This window comes from Chaetura pelagica, unplaced genomic scaffold, assembly GCF_000747805.2.
Source record: "Chaetura pelagica isolate M959 unplaced genomic scaffold, ChaPel_1.0 scaffold189, whole genome shotgun sequence".
NCBI classification, from domain to species: Eukaryota; Metazoa; Chordata; class Aves; order Apodiformes; family Apodidae; genus Chaetura; species Chaetura pelagica.
The window spans coordinates 2,290,789-2,308,600 of record NW_009970716.1 but is presented as its reverse complement, the minus strand read 5'-3'; the positions used below and the strand labels follow the sequence as shown (position 1 = coordinate 2,308,600).

General features: G+C 34.5%; 1 protein-coding gene across 2 annotated transcripts in view; it reads right to left on the bottom strand.

The window, feature by feature from the left end:
• ATP8A1 (ATPase, aminophospholipid transporter (APLT), class I, type 8A, member 1) overlaps nt 1-17,812 on the bottom strand; it is a 97,415-nt gene that overhangs the window by 33,089 nt on the left and 46,514 nt on the right. For both annotated transcript variants that reach the window (XM_010006091.1, XM_010006092.1), the window contains exons 21-26: nt 16,626-16,765; nt 14,958-15,096; nt 13,487-13,551; nt 9,377-9,549; nt 2,041-2,224; nt 1,834-1,944 (exon numbers count right to left, since the gene is read on the bottom strand). In XM_010006091.1, coding sequence (XP_010004393.1) covers nt 1,834-1,944; nt 2,041-2,224; nt 9,377-9,549; nt 13,487-13,551; nt 14,958-15,096; nt 16,626-16,765 — 812 coding nt within the window. The remainder of the gene's footprint in view (nt 1-1,833; nt 1,945-2,040; nt 2,225-9,376; nt 9,550-13,486; nt 13,552-14,957; nt 15,097-16,625; nt 16,766-17,812) is intronic.

Genomic DNA, 17,812 nt, shown 5'->3' with positions numbered 1-17,812 from the left:
ACATCTGTGAAAGTTTTCTGAGCTGACATACATTGGGTGTACAGGAATTCAAGTAGAAGTCATCTTGCCTTCCAGAGAAGGTGTGTATGGTAAAATGCTTGTATGCATTATATAAAAAGGATCATAATCCACGTAAAAACGATTTCTCTGCACTTCTGTTCGCTCAGAACTCTTCTAGTCTTTTTTAATTTTACACTATGACCTCTGTACCTTGCATTTAACTATCACAAAGAATACTAACAGTGGGATATTTGTATCTAAGTTAGAAATTTACAAGGTGTTGCAGGTAACAATGTCAGAAAATTACAAAAAATAAGGCAGTATGATCTAAAGCCCAACTTGGTATGTTTTCTATAAATACAAAGTATTAACACTGCGTTTTGAAGTACTTCCCAGAGGTACTGCTAATCAGTACTTCTGGAAGACTGATCATTTAATCAGATATTCAGCTTTTGAAATGCAGGATCTACCATCACTTCCAAAATAAAAAAGGATCTTTTTCTATGGTTTCCCCCTTCATGTTTTTCTAAATGGGCTACAAAGTTGCTACTACTTAGACTAAAATCTATTTACGTTAATAACACAATAAAGAGGTAAAAAAGAAAAATTTTGAAAAAATGTAAAATATATGCTAAGAAAAGTGCACACTTCTGACTACAACACTTGCACATATTAAGATGTTTATACTATTTTCAAATATTACAATAGTGTAAGATCACATACGTAAATACCAAAATTAGAAATATTAACCTAATGTTTACATCATGTCTAACAGAAATAAGATATTTCCTTTCAGTAAAAACCAGACACACACTGCACAAGTTTAAGATATTAATTTGAGATTATATTAAAAAAATCTATGAAAGTTTAAAGAATAACTGTCAACCCCATTAACATAAAAATAGAGAAAGACTGACCTATAAAAATTATTTGGTGAACAAGCTTTGCAACAAATACATTATTTTTCTGCATTTTTAACCCAAAGTATCATTATGAATATAAAGTTTGAATCAATTATAAACATAATTGCTATATACATATTTTGTTATCAGAAAGTCAGCAGCTGTTGATAGAGGACCAGCAAGTGAAATGGGGGAGAGAAAAGAATTTAAAAACCTGTTTAAAAATACCTTCAAAATCTTAAGGTTGCCAAACAGTCATGAAGGTCATGAAAGCTACAGCTACATGTTGCCTTAACTGTACCTACTAATAAATGCACTTTTCTTAAAACACAGTCCTCTTGTACTACTGTATTTTTCACGAACCTCCAGTCTATTTAAAATCCCAGGTGAGAAAACTAGGTCAGGGATCTCCAGGGAAGTCCCCCTATTCATGAACTAGAGCCCAAGGAGGCCCAGTTACCATATCAAGAAGTGAAAGGTATGCCATAGTGTAACCAAACATATGTAAAAACTCTTAAGTACTGTTTTGAACAGCAACATCCCTGCAATTCAGTAGTGACCTGAAACAGTGACCAGTTCAGATTTTGAACTGGACTGACACCAGCTCGAAAGAGCTTAAGCACATACATCTCTTGGCAAATTTAAGGCTACTAGTAACTGTACTCCTTAAATACTGTAATGACGACATAGATAAAGAATTTTAATAAGCTAGCAGTATTATTCAACACAAACATTTAGTACATATTTTTAAGACAATTGGGTATTTTAAAGTTAAAAAGAAATCACTCTAATATTAATCTGTTTATTAAAAAGTAAGATTCAGTACTAGTGTTTATTGACAGTTTAAATGCTTCTTTAAAATTATCTATAATAAAAAGCTCAAAATAATGAAGTTTTTACATTCAAGAAGTAACATTTATAGTAAAATTACCTCGATGATATAAAGAACTATATTCTTGTAGAAACAGTACAAGATGCATTTAGCTACTCTGTTATAATTCCAGGCCCCATGAACCAACAGCAAGTTCTTCAAATACTTGAACTGCAAAAACCAAACATACAATCAGAACATGCAGACACCAATATTAATTTGATATTAAACTACTTTATTGTAGCATTTTACCATGTAATGACTTACCTGAGCAATTGAGTAGTCTGAAGAATTAGCAGCCTGTAGACCTTCATTCCCACTGATACCAACACCAACATGTGCTGTTTGTATCATACTAACATCATTTGCTCCGTCACCAATTGCTAGAGTTACTACCTTAACTTGTTTTTTAACCATTTCTACAACTTCAGACTTTTGAAGTGGTGATACTCTAAGGGGTAACAGAAAGAAAGAGGTTTAATATAGGACTTTCAAATCAATGTACCTTCAAAAGATACTTCATATTCTATGAAAAGGCCAACTAACATCCTGGTCAGTGATACGGTCTTGTTGTTGCCCTTTAGGCTTCATGCTAAAAGCACATTCCCAGCAAAATTCATAGAAAGCTTGGATTTTTTGAAGAAAGATGTTAATAGGACTGCAGACACACAGATCACACAGCAATGGGGTCCTGGAACAGCCTAACGTAAGAAACCTCAAACATTGCCACTGCCAATACTAACTTAGAACAATTGCAGATTCTGGTATATTTTGATATTATGCTATTTTCTTCTCTGTTTAAATACATATTTTACAAAAATCAACCAAATTTTTAAGACACAGATGTCAGAGCAAACAGGAAAAAAGTGACCATCACTACCTTAACATAGCCTGCACTGCTAAATTCATGGAAGCAACTTTGAACATTGACTCTTGATCCTCCACTTTGTTAGACTTCTGGTATCTACTCCCTTGCTACTCCAATTATTCGTCATTAAGAAAATGCCTGCCCACAGCTGAAGGAATAAATTATTCCAGAAATTACTCAAAAGGCTCTACTGATGAAACGGTATCTGTTTTGGCTTCGTCTAACACTGTGTGTATCACATGTGTACCTTTCATTTTTTGTTGTGAAAGTTCTACTTTATGCTGAAATTCAGTCCTTGTAGTATATGAGATAGGAAAATAACATAAAGAAATTCTGTGCTAGGACTGACATGTTTCACAGGTTGTGGCAGGAGCAAATCCTAAGCAATGTGGCAACCCACCCTTGTGCCTCCTGGCACCAGTCAAGAATCACTCTGGCTCCATCCCTTAAAAAGAATAAAGAAGAGGAGTTTTTCTCCCTCTCCATTGTTCACTGCTTCCTACAGAGGAAGCAACTCTGGTGCCTGTGAAAGCATGACTCCTGCTTCTTCCAGCTGCAATCACTGTGGAGCTGGAGATGTTCAGATGGTGAAGAAAAGATGGAACATTGGGGGAAAAACTTGTATTTAAAATAAATTTCCTACAATTTAATCTATATATATGCTTATGGCAATAACCATTCTGCACCATAAGCTTCTGAACTTTCCAGGTGGGTGTGTGAAAGATTCTCCCTGTGGTGCCAAAATTTCAGGGCTAATGATTATGTAAGAATTTTCATACCCTTGCTTAATTCTTTCAGGTCAAATAATACAGGAAAACCAGTGGAATATAAAAGAAATGAAAAAGACAAGTTTTTACCAGAAAAAATTGGAAAATAAAAGCATGAAGCAGCAATTAATTCTAAATAATGTTCCTTCCTGAACATGCTCTGTACATTGCTACTCACTGGGATCCTGCCAAGTAACACTGCCTGTGGAGTCCATGGCTGCAGTTCTCAGCTGAACCAAGACTGCTGTACAGTACTCAAAAGCCCAGTAACAAGAAAAAACATTACCACTAGAAACAAAAAATTCAGCTATATTATGGCATTTAGGCACTCCTAAAGATCCTCACAAAAGATCATGCAAGCTGAAAGTCCCAAAGGCACCCTTCTCATAAATATGTGAATACTGAAAGGCTTCCAGTTATTTGAGAAAATTATATTATTTATATCATTATGTAATATAATAATATAGCATGATATATTATTAACATTATATTATTATGTCATATTATGTTACTTTGTTAATGAAATTCCTGATGGGAAAATCCTTTCTTAGTTTGAAGAATTCTAGCTGAACAAATTCTATCAAATCTGGTGACTGTAGCAAGGAAAAACCCCCACTGTTCTATTGATAGTGTTTTGTAAGATGAGAAACCAGTGCTTATGAGGGCAATTATAAAAACAAACCACCTACAAAAGAAGCAAAATCTTCCCAACTGTACAAATGAATGAAGTTACTTTTTAGTACATGGCACAATGTTCCTGTTTTCCCACTGGGTGGCTGATTTGCTTGTTTTGTCACTGGACTGACATAAAGACTAATATATTTTTTACTCATAATTTGGACCATATATGTGATCCATAGTTCTGTTTCTGAGAGGAAAAGTTTTCTTTTTCAATTGTTCATACTTACTTCCTCATCTCACTTCCTCCATTCCTGCTTCAAAAAACCCCAGAAACAGAACAAAATCCCCATATATTTTGAAATAAAGACAAAATATTAAATTCTCCACATTCAACAACTACCTTTTACAGGTTATATTATTATTTACATTAATTTACACAAATACTAATGGCAATGCAAGGAAACCAAAGTTCTTAGAACTGACAGCTGAGGCTGGTGATCTGGTGACCTCAACTAAAAAGTAAATGCAGCAGAGAACATTCAGAAAAAAATCCCCAATCTCTGACATCAAACTGCTGCTATTACCCGTTATCCATTTCCTCTATAAACAAATCCACGTTACAAAGATTTGTGAAAAGCTAATAGTCAGAGGAAAAGCAGTAACAGCCTTAGAGAAATTTTGATGAACATGTCCTTTAGAAATACAAATTTCACCAAGTCAACATTAGTTTCCTATGAAAGTAAGGTACTTTCCCACCAAAATAAAGGCTATTTAAGTTTTCAGCCATCTAAGGTTGATCATGATTATTCTGAAACATAGTTTAAGACTGTTGGAGAAAACCAAGATTTTATGGACGTGCTCTTAAGTCCTGAAATGCACATTTATTCATCTAACATTAATGAAGAATTAAGTTTTGTCTAAAACAGCAAATTACAGCAACAATAATGATTCTTTCTAGTTAAAACTTATATAATGTTTTTGAAACATTTTGGATTATTTAAGGGCTGAAAGAGGATCCCAAACTATTCCTGAAGGAGGAAGTCGATTTACCAAACATCTTAGGAAAAAACCTCTTCTAAATAATAAAATTTTAAACAGAAATACAAAAAAGAAACATTATGATCTGTCTTCCTGCATATTATCTTATACCCAGTTATGCAGCTTCTGAAATTGAAGTACACTATCTCTTCTACAAATTCATTAATATTACATTTGAAACATATTTGTTGGATTATTTGTTTCAATTACAATCCCCTTTGTATCTTGTACAATGAGATCTTATGTATCCTTGAGGTCACACTCATCATAATCACACTTCACTCTACACAATACTTCCATGGTATCAGTTTATGACTTCAGCCCGTAACACTAAGATACTCATTTTACTGTGAAACAGACTCATCCTTGATCTGATTTCAGTGTCACAGAAGAAATACAAGGGTTAATATAAGCTCCATTTCTCATTTGTAAATGAAAAAGGAAAATACTATCAATTTTTTCTCTAGCAAATGTCATTATATTTTCATTTTGTCTACTATATAAAGCAAAAAAACCCCAAACCAAACAAAGAAACTCCAACAAACTGTTGCAGCAAACAGAGCCTCATCATCAGACAGGTTACTGAGTTCCCAACATAGGGGTACACCAGTGGTGGTTACCTCTTTTCTAGACCATGGTACTTAAGAAAGAGACAGTGTTGTTAATGGAAAGTGGGTATATGGTGTCTACACTCCTCTTTGCTCACATACAATATTATAATTCCCACTGGGTTGCAGTAACATCTTTGTAGCTCTTCTGGTTCTCCTCTCTGAGTGCCAAAGGACAACTCATTGTTCCGGTGTGGGCAATGCCCCATCACCTGAACACAGCTCCAATGCCTATTTTGTGCCAATTAAGTAACATTTCTTCAGCTTTAAGTACAATAAATCAGTGTAAAATTTAACTGCATAACTTTTCAGAAGGAAAAACAGAAAGGAGTGAAAAATTATACAGTCTTTGGACTGAAGGTATTTTGCAGCCCGGGTAGAAGGGTTTTGAGAAGGGTACTTTGGATGAAGACAACTTGGGATGAAAGTTTCTGATGAAAGTTTCTGGGCAACAGCCCTTTAGAAGAACTGCATGGTTCAAGTATACCAAAAAGTATGATCTTTTGTTTCACATTGCATTTGAACTCTGCTGATGAGTATCATACAGCCATCTTCTATTGAAAATTCCTAAACTGAGAACTTTTTCATCATCTTTGCAACTTTCTGTGAAGAGTGGCTCATTTCCCTTTCAGATAATATTATAGGGCCAGTTGGAAGATGAGACTTATTCTCATTGCCTGATACATCAAATTCATGGTGAAACCAATTAAAAAAAATAAATCTTTTGTTCAATTTGTTCACTGTTAGTTGTACATTTTTACTACAGAATAATCTATTTAACATTCTTCTTGCACACATTACTCTGAAGCCAATGTAGAAGAATTCAGTTTGTCAAAGTCTTTAAGCCAAACATCTGCTTGGAATTAATAACATACACAGATTTTTGAAGTGAAATGTCTGCTGAATGATTGTCAGCTTCATCTGTGTTATAGCTAGTCTTAGGAAGAATCCACTGGTAAAAAATGCTTCTGAACAAGTGAATACAGTCTGAAAACTTCAATGAAAGTAATTTAATGTGTACTTCTAAAACCAAGGAGTGCTCAAAATGTTTAATGTCTTTATATGGATGGAAAAGAGGCCTACGCTTTTAATCGGTAAGAATAATATGTTTAAGTGATTGACAAAAACTAAAGATTACACTTCTTGTATCTTTTATTTTCAAGTTTACAAACAAGGAAAATAAAATTTCACTACTAATGATGGAGCATTAACAGAAAACTTTTTTTGGACAGAATTCTGACTTTGAGAAGCATGTGCCAGTGAAGAAGCACATACTAAAACACTGAGTTCTACAAGCAAATATTTTAGTCATAAACCTGCAGCCCATTCTTAAACAACCACAAAATATGTCAGAGCATATACCTAGACATGTATTGGAACCAGCTGACTGAAGTATATTATGGAAATATAGAAAGGGCTGAGAACACACTACCTTTATTTTCCACTTTTTTTTTTTTCATCACAAAGCCGCTACCACTAAAAACCAGCTACATGCACAGAATATCCTTCAGTGGTTCTATAGCTCAAAAGAAATGACAATATTGTCTCTTCAAACAGTATAAAATGCAGTTTCAAATCAAAGAAAGAGAAGAAAAAGAAACAGTTTTGAAAAAAACTGTTCTACATGCATCTCCTGCTTGTTGCTTACTATACAGAGCAAAACTGGAACTAGCAGGACAAGCACAAAGCTCCAACTTGCCCCTAAGAAAGAATGCTGCTATTAAAAAGAATTGATACACAGTATTAACTGTGTATCAGCGTAAGATCTCAATTTAACAGACAGTAAAGTTTCAAAGCCGGTTTTGAAGACTTCAGTTTGCTTCATAGCATGGCTATAAAGCTAAACCACTAAAGAAAAAAAAACAACAAAACATCACATGGTGGCCTAACGTGTCACCTGACAGAAAGCATGAAAGACTATTAACTAGTTCTTTATTTGGATACTATAACCTCTTCAGCTTTTCCCGTTCCTTTTGCAAGGCAGGAAGACAGCTCCATTTTGAACACTGATTTTTGAGATTAATCTGCTTTAACTTAATGGAACATTATTAAACTCTCTACCTGAACACGAGAACCTTCCATTTATTTATCTTATTAATGAAAAGCAGACGTCTATTAAGGCGTATTTACAACAATTTTCACATTTGCACACACCATGTCTCTACTTCCAGAAAGATAACAAGATGGGCAATAAGAAAGTAGTAGGCAGTAAGCTTATATAATTTATTAAAACAAGATTTGAATTTGGCAAGAAGTGATGGCAAATTCTAAGAATTATTTTGTCCTTGTACAAAAGCCTTTTTTTTTCAGATCTTTTTCTAAAGTAATTATAATTGAGACATAGCACCCTATTTAGATATGGAATTAGATGTAACTTAAATACACAGACGGCTTCAGAAATTTCATTTCTACATTAACTATGCGAGCTTGGAATTTGTGATACTGTTGTATATTGAGAAACAGCAAGCTATAGGGACTCCAGAAGAACTTCATTATCTTGTTTATGAATTAACTTTTCCCATTTTAATATAGGAATCAGCTTTTTCTATGCTACTACAAAGGTCAAAATAGTAAAAAATACTCTGAGAACACTAACTGCTTATACTTGTTAGAGTTACTTCAGACACTGATGACAATAACAGCAATTTCCACAGTTCTGGAATGTTTGATTGCATTTCTAATGCAGATATCCTACCTGTGCTGCCAATGATCTTGCAAAGAAAAGCCCTTACTGCTGCTTTTTGACAGATTAATCACTTGGCCTAAGCCAAGTTCTTTAAACATTGATAGCAGAAGTTTTTGTTTATCTAGCTACCAAGGACCCAACTTCCCTTTCTGTTCAATCCTTGAAATGTAGAAAAGGTGATGTACTGCTCAGGAAATGTTTGCAGTTTTTGTGTTTAAATCCTTAAATATGCAAGTTTCAGGGTCCTAAAACACATAAGCTATCACTTACACAGTCCTATGTATTCCTTCCTTGATATAAATCTGGAAACATTAACAGGCAAGCCAAACTGCTTTCATATTTATTATATTTAAAGAACGCAGATACTTAATTTTCTTTGATCTGGAAAAATGTATCTTGTTACTGTAAGCTTACAGTTCTAATAGTCCATAGTTACAGGAAAGGATAAAATATCCAATTGTATAAAAGCTTTCAAACAACAACAATAATAATAATGAAAGGCGTCTTCATCAGCTTCAGGAAATAAAAATCATCCAGAGTAGTAGTTTTAACATTTTTGTGCACTTCTTACACAATATAATCTATGGCTTGCAGAAAAAGCAGATATATCAAGTCTTGCCTGCGGAGGAAGCTCTACAAAACAAAAAATCCAGATGGGCTAGATGGAGATGTTGATCTTAACCTTAAGTTAACTCTACTATCAACTTAAGGTTAAGATCAACATCTCCATCTCGCTGAGACTATCCTGGACAGATAAAAATTAACCTTCTAGGTGTACACAACATGAACGACTTTGTTTGACAGGTACACTCTGTGGCAGATTGCTCTACAGAAGTATTTCGCTTGAATGACTCTATTTCCTAAGTTTGGATACTAAGCAATATTGTATTTTTAATCTAAAAAAATATTTAATGGTTGGATGACACAGATGTGTGTATTTTCTCTGAAATAAAATAAGCTTCTTTATTTTTACGTCAATAAAAATACTGTAGAGCAAGAATAATGTAAACCTTACCTGCAACAAATAACAGCTTTACATGACAAAGCCAAATCCAGGAAATATTGTCTCACTCCAAATGTCAAAGCATACTTCAGAGATTTACCATCGATGATGAGAGCAAAATCATTTTCCTTCCTTAAAGCATCACCAAGAGTACTGCAGTGATGGCTAAGTGTCTCTCTTGTTCCCTGTTGTACAAAAAATATGATCAGAAACAGCGGAGTCTCCTTTTTTGAGTATTACCTTTTTATTATGCTATCAAATAGTATCAATTGAAGAAAGTATTTCCAACAGTTGTATTATTAGAAACCAAAGTAGAAATGGTGTGTAGGATTGCTCACATCCTCTGCTCAAATATATGTGCCTAAGTTGTGGTGAAACATTTAATGCAATGGTTGCATAAATGCTTGCTAAAAATGTTACTGATAATTCATCTTCATTTTTTGTTTTAAGATAAGCCCACTTCAACTACGTTACATAAAGGATCTTATGTTGTATTTTTCAGTTGCTAAGGACAGTTTGAATCACACCTACACAAGTCACTATTCTGTAATCCAGTATTGAGAACTTCAGATTATATTCCTTAGACAAGACATTCAATGCATTCATGTCTATCTATGTGGCAGAACCTCATAGCCATCAGGTAGCTCCAGGCATCCTATATATTAAAACAAACAAAAAACTGCCCAAGAAAATAGAAAATACTTACTCCTACTGTAAAACTGTCATATTTCAAATTCCTTTGTGGGCTTGCGTGTAGTTCTATGCTGAGACTCACCACCTTCTATCAAAACATCCCTTATTCATGTCTACACCATCCCCATTAAATGTTTCTCAGTGAAACAGAACGGTAACCAAACTATCTTCTGTTTTCACTTCAAATATTATTAAGTTCACAATTAAAATAAAAAAGCTATGTTATTATTTCTGTCTATGATTACCAGTACTGCATTAAAATTTAGCAGTTCATTAGCTTAATATGAAGGCAAAATATAGTTGTATTAAAGAGGACTGGATCTTAAGAAATTACTAATGAAACCACATTTTGTTTGTGAAGCTAAGCAGATGTTCATGGGAGTGGAGCCTTAAAACAAATAATGTTGCAAAAACAAGAGATAGCTAATTGTTTCCTGGAAAGCCTTGCAGTTCTGTACCAGCTAATGCTAATTGGGAAATAGGGTTTGAAGTTTTTTTTTGTTTTTTTTTTTAAATTCCATCCATAAGGGTATTGGTTCATACAAAAGAGGATCTCTCATTTCAGCATATTCTTTGTAAACTCCGTTCGTGGAACTGGGATACAGTCTAAACAATTTTTTTCTTTTTTTAATTCAACTTCTTCTGTCTTGCATGCTAAGGTCATAATAATGACCAAACTGAGGAGGTATTTGTTTTGTTAAATCTGTTTTACATGTCTTAGGGCCACAGGCCTCTGCCTGTCCCTAAAAGGACTAGGGTTGAGCTAGCTCCTTTTTAGAAGAAGCCACTGGTATGCAGCAGATATTGTACTATTATTTTACCAGCAAGGCAAGGAGCATCCACTTACAGCCATGCATTTTTCAGTACTGCAAGGACTATGCAGACCAAGAGCAGCCAACCTTCCTAACATGTTTATATTGCCAGGAGGCTATACCCATGCTTTTCAGAGCCAAGAAGAAGAAGAATGCCACAAAACAACTTTTCTCAAAGATCCTGAATAGATCTTACTACACTAGGATTTTTTTTCTTCAAGGTTTCATGGCTGCTCAGGTCCTCCTGTGCTGAGGAAACCAAGTTGTCCAGCAGCCCTCATTGGAGCATAGTTTCCCTGCAAGGTAAGAGTTCCAGTACATGAGGTGGACCTATACTGCTCAAAAGCGAAAATTTCAGCCATATACCTCAACAGGCAATATTCCAACTAAGTATTTATGGCCTCTTGCTAGCTTTTATTGGTAAGCAGAAATGAAAAAGGACTTGCATCCACCCTTGGAGCTGCACTGACTCAAGGTTCTGCAATCACAGCAGTCTGTCCCTCTCTCCATTCTCTGAGACCTTCTCTACTCTTCCATCAGAATTTTCAAGGCTATTTTGACACAACCAGCTGCAGTAGAAATAGAGGCTGACATCTGATTCTACCCACACCAGAAAGCAAAAGGTAGGACACAAGGTATACATAAACAATGAAATTTGCACCACAGAATGAGGCAGAAGACTTTTAAAGGAGTCTCTTGTTAAAATATTGGCCCAGAGTGAGTTTATTATTAGTTTTTGAACTGCCTCTTGCCCTCAAAACTATTCAATTACTATATTTATCTGGTCCCAAACTCCCACAATTTATGTTATCACAACAGACAGATTTGAAAGTAACCAGTTTGCATATGCAATTTCAGCTGCCATATATCTGCCATCCCCACATAATCTGAACGTACTTTTTACACGTAGAGAGAGAAGATACTTCAATCTCTACACAATCTAGACACTTCAGTTTGAAACAGGGAGTACAATATAGCTATCATATAAAATATTAATAAAAATAATAAAAATATTTTATTTTTAAACTTTATTTACATACATTAATTTTTAAAATATATAGCTTAATATATATTTATTCAACTTCTTAATCATCACACAATTCATTAATGTGCAATGCCTGCTTACTGAGTTTTTACTGGACTCCTTTTGGTAGCTTAATAAAACGACTTCATTTTATTTCATTACATATGAAAAAGCATACTAAGTAGTCAATCTTTTGCACTTCAAATCTGTTAAGTATTGCAGCAGTTCTGAAATCCATCAGCCTGTGTAAATAATGTAAATAGAGGACTGAAATTCTCACTTTCATTGATTAATTTTTAATCAGATTGGTTGAGTGAAAAACTCAACAGTAAATTAAGGGCTTGAACCAAAAACCTTCTCTGCTGTTTCCCGAGAAACAGAGATCTTTTTAAAACTATCTGATGAACTAAAATAAGAAAAAAAATTGCCTTTTCTCATTAATACCACAAGCTGCTTGTGTCAAAAGTTGCTTACTATATCAACAGACTGGTTCCAGGCATTAATGAACAGCTTCTGCCCGTTTTGTGTTCAGAATTTTAAGCAATGTATTTTTGCTGATAAAATTTAAATCAATACCTATTTGAAATACAGTAATTATGATTAAATTAATATCAATGTTCAAAATGTGTCATTCTAAATGGGTCAAAACATTTGTAAAAATATGCTTTAAAAAATTGTGAAGTATTTTAATTCACGTTATAGCCTACTCTTACATGCTGCCATTGAATCCTTCAATTAAGGCACTCCTCCCCTCTTGCTGACTCTCAAACTTTCTTTTCACTTTTGTCTGCCTTTCTCTGCCAAGTCTTATCTTGAGCAACCTGACCACAATACAGAATAAGGTAAACTTTGTTCCCAGGTTTTCTCCTGAAGCCTTCTGAGCAGAGTTTTCCCACTGAGGAAATTCTTCCACTTCCAAGTTCATTTAAAGGCTCCCTTAGAGGGTGGTAAAAGGATGTATTTTTTTCCCCTCATAAGATTTTTCACTTAATACTGCATTCCTACATTCCCTAAAAAATCCTTCTGTATGAAGAAGGACTGTACACTTACAGGCTAGTAGTTTTAACACTTGTACTTCAACATCTGATCACAATTTCAACTGTTTAACCACATAATAGCAACTACATTTTGGCAGATACTAAGTATCTGTAAGAAACAGCACTAGAAAGGAATTTAAGAATATTTGCTTGGGCACTGCTAGGTGCTAGCAGAAGCATGTGAAGTTCCTGACTTTGTGCCTACATGGATGGAGTCATGCCATTACACAGAATTTGTTTGCTTATCATTCTGAAGTTCATTTGTGTAGCAATACTGGGGTTTCAGAGATGTAAACTAAATTTTTATTTATTCAGTAACATTTTGCCACAAACTATAGGGTCTTCCAAGGATGCAATACTAAAACTAACTGAGAGGATTGTACAACAAACAAAAGAAGCAACCCTCCAAAACAAAGAAAACCCCACCAATTTTCTTTGTCTGTCCAAGTAAATACATGCTTCAAGTTATTTTTCAGGCCACCTCCAACACAGCATCTGGACATTTTAAGCAGTAACTAATGTTTCATTAACTGAAGATTTAGTAGGTTTTACTTACATCAAGAGAGCCTTCATTTATAACAATTAGTCCCATGTTCTTTCTCAAAAGTTTACAGGAGTGACCTGTTAAAAATATTTTTGTTTTCAAAAATTTATTCCACAAATTCAATTTAATATAAAGAAGCATTTTTTTTTTTTAATTTTGGCTGTAAGAGAACTACACACAGAATTAAAAGTAAGAAATCAATTGTAAAAATATAAAATGTTGCATTCTATAAAACTAAATGTACAGATACAATGTCAGAACAGTCAGAATTTTTTTTGCTGCTACTTGAAACTGTTGTGCCTTATTCACAGAGGGTGTCAGCAGAGTGACAAGGAATATCTTCACAGGGAGTTAAAGAAAACATCAAACAGATTTCCCTTAGCCTTGCAGATTTTCAGAATGCAACTTGCATTCCATACAAAAATTTGCATATATACATGTTTTCATTCTTTTTTGTTATTCTTTGATGCTTTAAACTCAATATATACTGTGTTGTAATGATGCAGGCTGCCTAGACAAACACATATCACCATTCTTAATCAAGTGACAATACTGGTATTGCACGTATTGCATCAAAACTGAAGATACTAATGAAAATAACCTTAGATCATGTGCACACAAAATGTTAAGAGTAAAAATAACAATAGGAATAAAAAAGGATCCATCTACTCAAAATAATGCTTTATGTCGGGTACATATCAAGGCTTCTGCAGAAGTGCCAATTCACTCACATGCAAAGAATATTAAAAATCTTAAATTCAGCTTTCATGCATTACTATTTAAATACAGATTTATCGCTGTTCCAATTAATTAATAATTTTTTTTCCCCTTCCTTTATAATGAGAGGAAAGAGTAAAAAGAAACTTCTAGTTGATGGTAAAGCTTAAAGTACTTTAATGCACAATCTATACAGTTTCCCGGCGGTTATTTAAGTTGTATAGACATAGTACTTAGGGATATGGTCTAGTTGAGGACTTATCAGTGTTAGGTTAATGGTTGGACTTGATGATCTTGAAGGTCTTTTCCAACCAAGGTAATTCTGTGATACTGTGATTCTGTTTTGCTTTAGTTAAGATAATGGTTCCTACCAGCTTTCCTGGGAAGAAGGAAAAACATAGAAGGGAAACTAAGAATACTTACATCTACTTAATATAATTCCCTCTCACTGTCAAATCCCAAATGATGTATTCTTCTTAATTCATTTTAGATTATTAAGAAAAAAGACAACAAACAAACCATAAATGTGTATTTTTCCCTCTTCTCTCTGATAACATGAATTTTTCTTGCTGTTGTTGTTCTGCAGGAAGAATCCACGATTTCCCATTCTACCCTTACCAGTGACTAAAAAATAAGTTAAAATTTAAATTCTGGAACACCACTTAATGTCATTAATTTTAAAAGATAACTTTCAGTTCTGAAAGCAATTTTACTCTAGCAACTTCTACAATTTCTAAATCTCTAACAAAGCCATCAAATACAATACCAATGTTAATGGCAGTCTCTTGTTTGTCTCCAGTAAGTATCCAAATTTTTATGTCTGCTTTCATGAGTGTCTCTATGGTTTCAGGCACTTGGTCTTGTAGTCTATCTTCAATTGCTGTTGCTCCAAGCAGCTGAAGGTTCTGTGAACACAAAATATTCAGTACATGCATTTTTTTTTTGTTTAAATTAAGTTTTAATCTTTCCATTTATTTTGTTTAACTTTCCATATTTATGACAATCTTAATGCTGCCCAAATTCATTAACTAGGCCTGGTATCAACTAATAAAGATGTTCCAGTTTATTTCTATGAGCTTTAAGTTAAATATCTATGTGGCCTGACAAACTGCACGACTACTAAAACTTAGCCCAATAGCTTGTTCAGCAATAGGTAACTTCTGAGGCTCCTCTCTGATTTGAAGACCTAAGAAGTGCTATTATTATGTCTTCTCTTACTTGTCAAGATTTCCTTTCACCTTGTAAAAAAATACCTGTCAATTCATCTTAATCTTAAAACTACAATCTTGATTACGTTTGGTATTAACTTCCCATGCAGCAACCCCATAAGGTTTTTGTGAATACAGCCGTTTGTATACTTCATATTTCTGTACCTTTAAAACTAGCTAAACTACTGCGAATGTGAATCTGGTTGCAGGATGGCCTGCATGCTGAGAAAGCACTTGTGCAGCTAATACAAAAAATGTGTAGTGCTAGCAGGGTTGCCGTGGTGTTAACAAAGTTACATAGTTTTAACACTATCTTGTACATGTCTGGATACAACTTCTTATCTATGTAACCTGAAGTCCCACAAGTGATTGAAGCTATATATCCTCACTCTTCTCTTTCATTAATTAAACCCTGCAGGTTTTTGAAGGTCTGAAGCAGATTCATCAATGTAATCTCTCTTATCCTTTCCAAGGAAAAAATTCCCAACATAGAAAGTGAAGTTTAACCACATGCTTGGCTACTCCAGCAGCAGCACTGCCAGAAACTCAAGGGAAGTGATTATGGGTCTGCTCTTTATGAGGCTGAATCTGAGGATTATCTCCTTTTTTGGGTTCTTCAGTATAAGAGAGGTTGACAAAGTTGAGCAACTCCGTTGGATGGAGGGGCTTGAAGCACACTGCATTAAGAGTGCCTGAGGATGAAGCATGAGTTTAACAGAGGAAAAAAAACCAGACTAAGGCTGACTCCATGGCTGCCTTCTGCTAACCGAAGAGGGCTTGTAGAGAAGCAATTTTCCTCTAGGAGGTGAACAGTGAGAGGGTCGGAGGCAATAGGCACATTCTGCAACAACATAATTTTTCATTCTGAAAGAGGGGAAAAACAATAGTTGAGAACTAAGAAAAGTTTTCTTACTGCAGCTGGGAAAGTTTCCTCCTTGCAGATACTCAAAACTTCACCAAAGTGCTGGGCAAACAAAATCAGCCTTACTTTGAGTTAGGACTTTTGTCTAGATGACCTCCAAATTCCCTTCCAACCTTAACTACCCTATGGATAGGAGGTTGGGGGTTGGAACTACAGGATCTTTAGGGTCTCTTCAAACCTAAACCATTCTATGACTGTTACTCAGTAGTGATTCAGATTTCATCATATAAAAAAGCAACGACATTAATTACAAAAACCCACTCTCCTCACCCCAATTCCAAGCAAATCAGAAGGCCACACATACTTTTTCAATCAGTTCATAGCTCTCCTCAAGTTTGAGTGCTCTGTTCTGTATAGCTGTAGAAGCACGGTGATAGACATTTAACCACTCTTGATAATCACTTTCTGAAATCTCAGCCACAGCAAAACACAGAGTTCTTAAGCCTAAAGAGAAAACACATAGAAAATATGATTCGGTATTTGTTACTCCTTTCCTTCATGTGCCTGCAATGAATAACTACTAGAAGCTGAATTTACTCCATGTTTTATGTAAGTTTATGCCAGATTTTCAATTTACTGCTGCACGTCTGGAAGAACATTTTTCTATATATAAAGTAGAAAACACGACACAAATCTATTCAATAGAGTTACTCTTTCAAGGTAGCTGAATGCAAACACAGATTACGTACTTCAGGGAAAAAAAAAATAATTTTACACAAGATTTGACATTTTAAACTGTAAACAAAACATGAAGCAATCCCAAAGTACACTTGCTGAACAGATATATACCTTTAACTTTTAGGAACATTAAAACAACTGACTTTTATTTCTGAACAAAAAAGTTTTATAAAGTTAAATGTTGCTATGATGGAAAACAATGAAGTTTGAATATATCTGTAGATTGTTACAACTACAATCTTTGCCTCTCCTCAATATTGTTGGGAAATTCTTTGTTGAAGTTTGAAAATCTAAAAGCCAACTTTGAATCTGCTCAGATTTCATTTTCCCTTCTCACAGGTTCTTTCAGCTTTTCAAATTGTTAAAATAAAATCTTTGTGTACAGGCAGCATTTGGAGATTTTACTTAACTATCTTTGAGCTGGCTATACGAAACGGGTTTTTTTCTTCAGCGGAAACCTGAATTAAGCACTGAAGTGAGAATCTGAGACAAAAAGGATTTACAAGGCTCACCTATTTTTGACAATACACATTTACATTCGATTTAAGTAGCCAGGTCTAAATATCCTAATAGTTAATTTTCACACATTATGGGAGTCTTAGATTTCTAGAGCACAAAATTGGCATAGCACTTTATATACTGAGAAAAGCACTGCTCTAGCCAAATGACATCTATGAAGCTACAGTTTGCAGGCAGGTAGATTTAGGAGGGGGAGAGACAGGATTAATGTACTCAGTGTCTTTGATTATTTGCCCACTCTTCTCTAGGAGACAAACAGCACCATAATCAGGAATAGCTAAATGAAATCTTCAT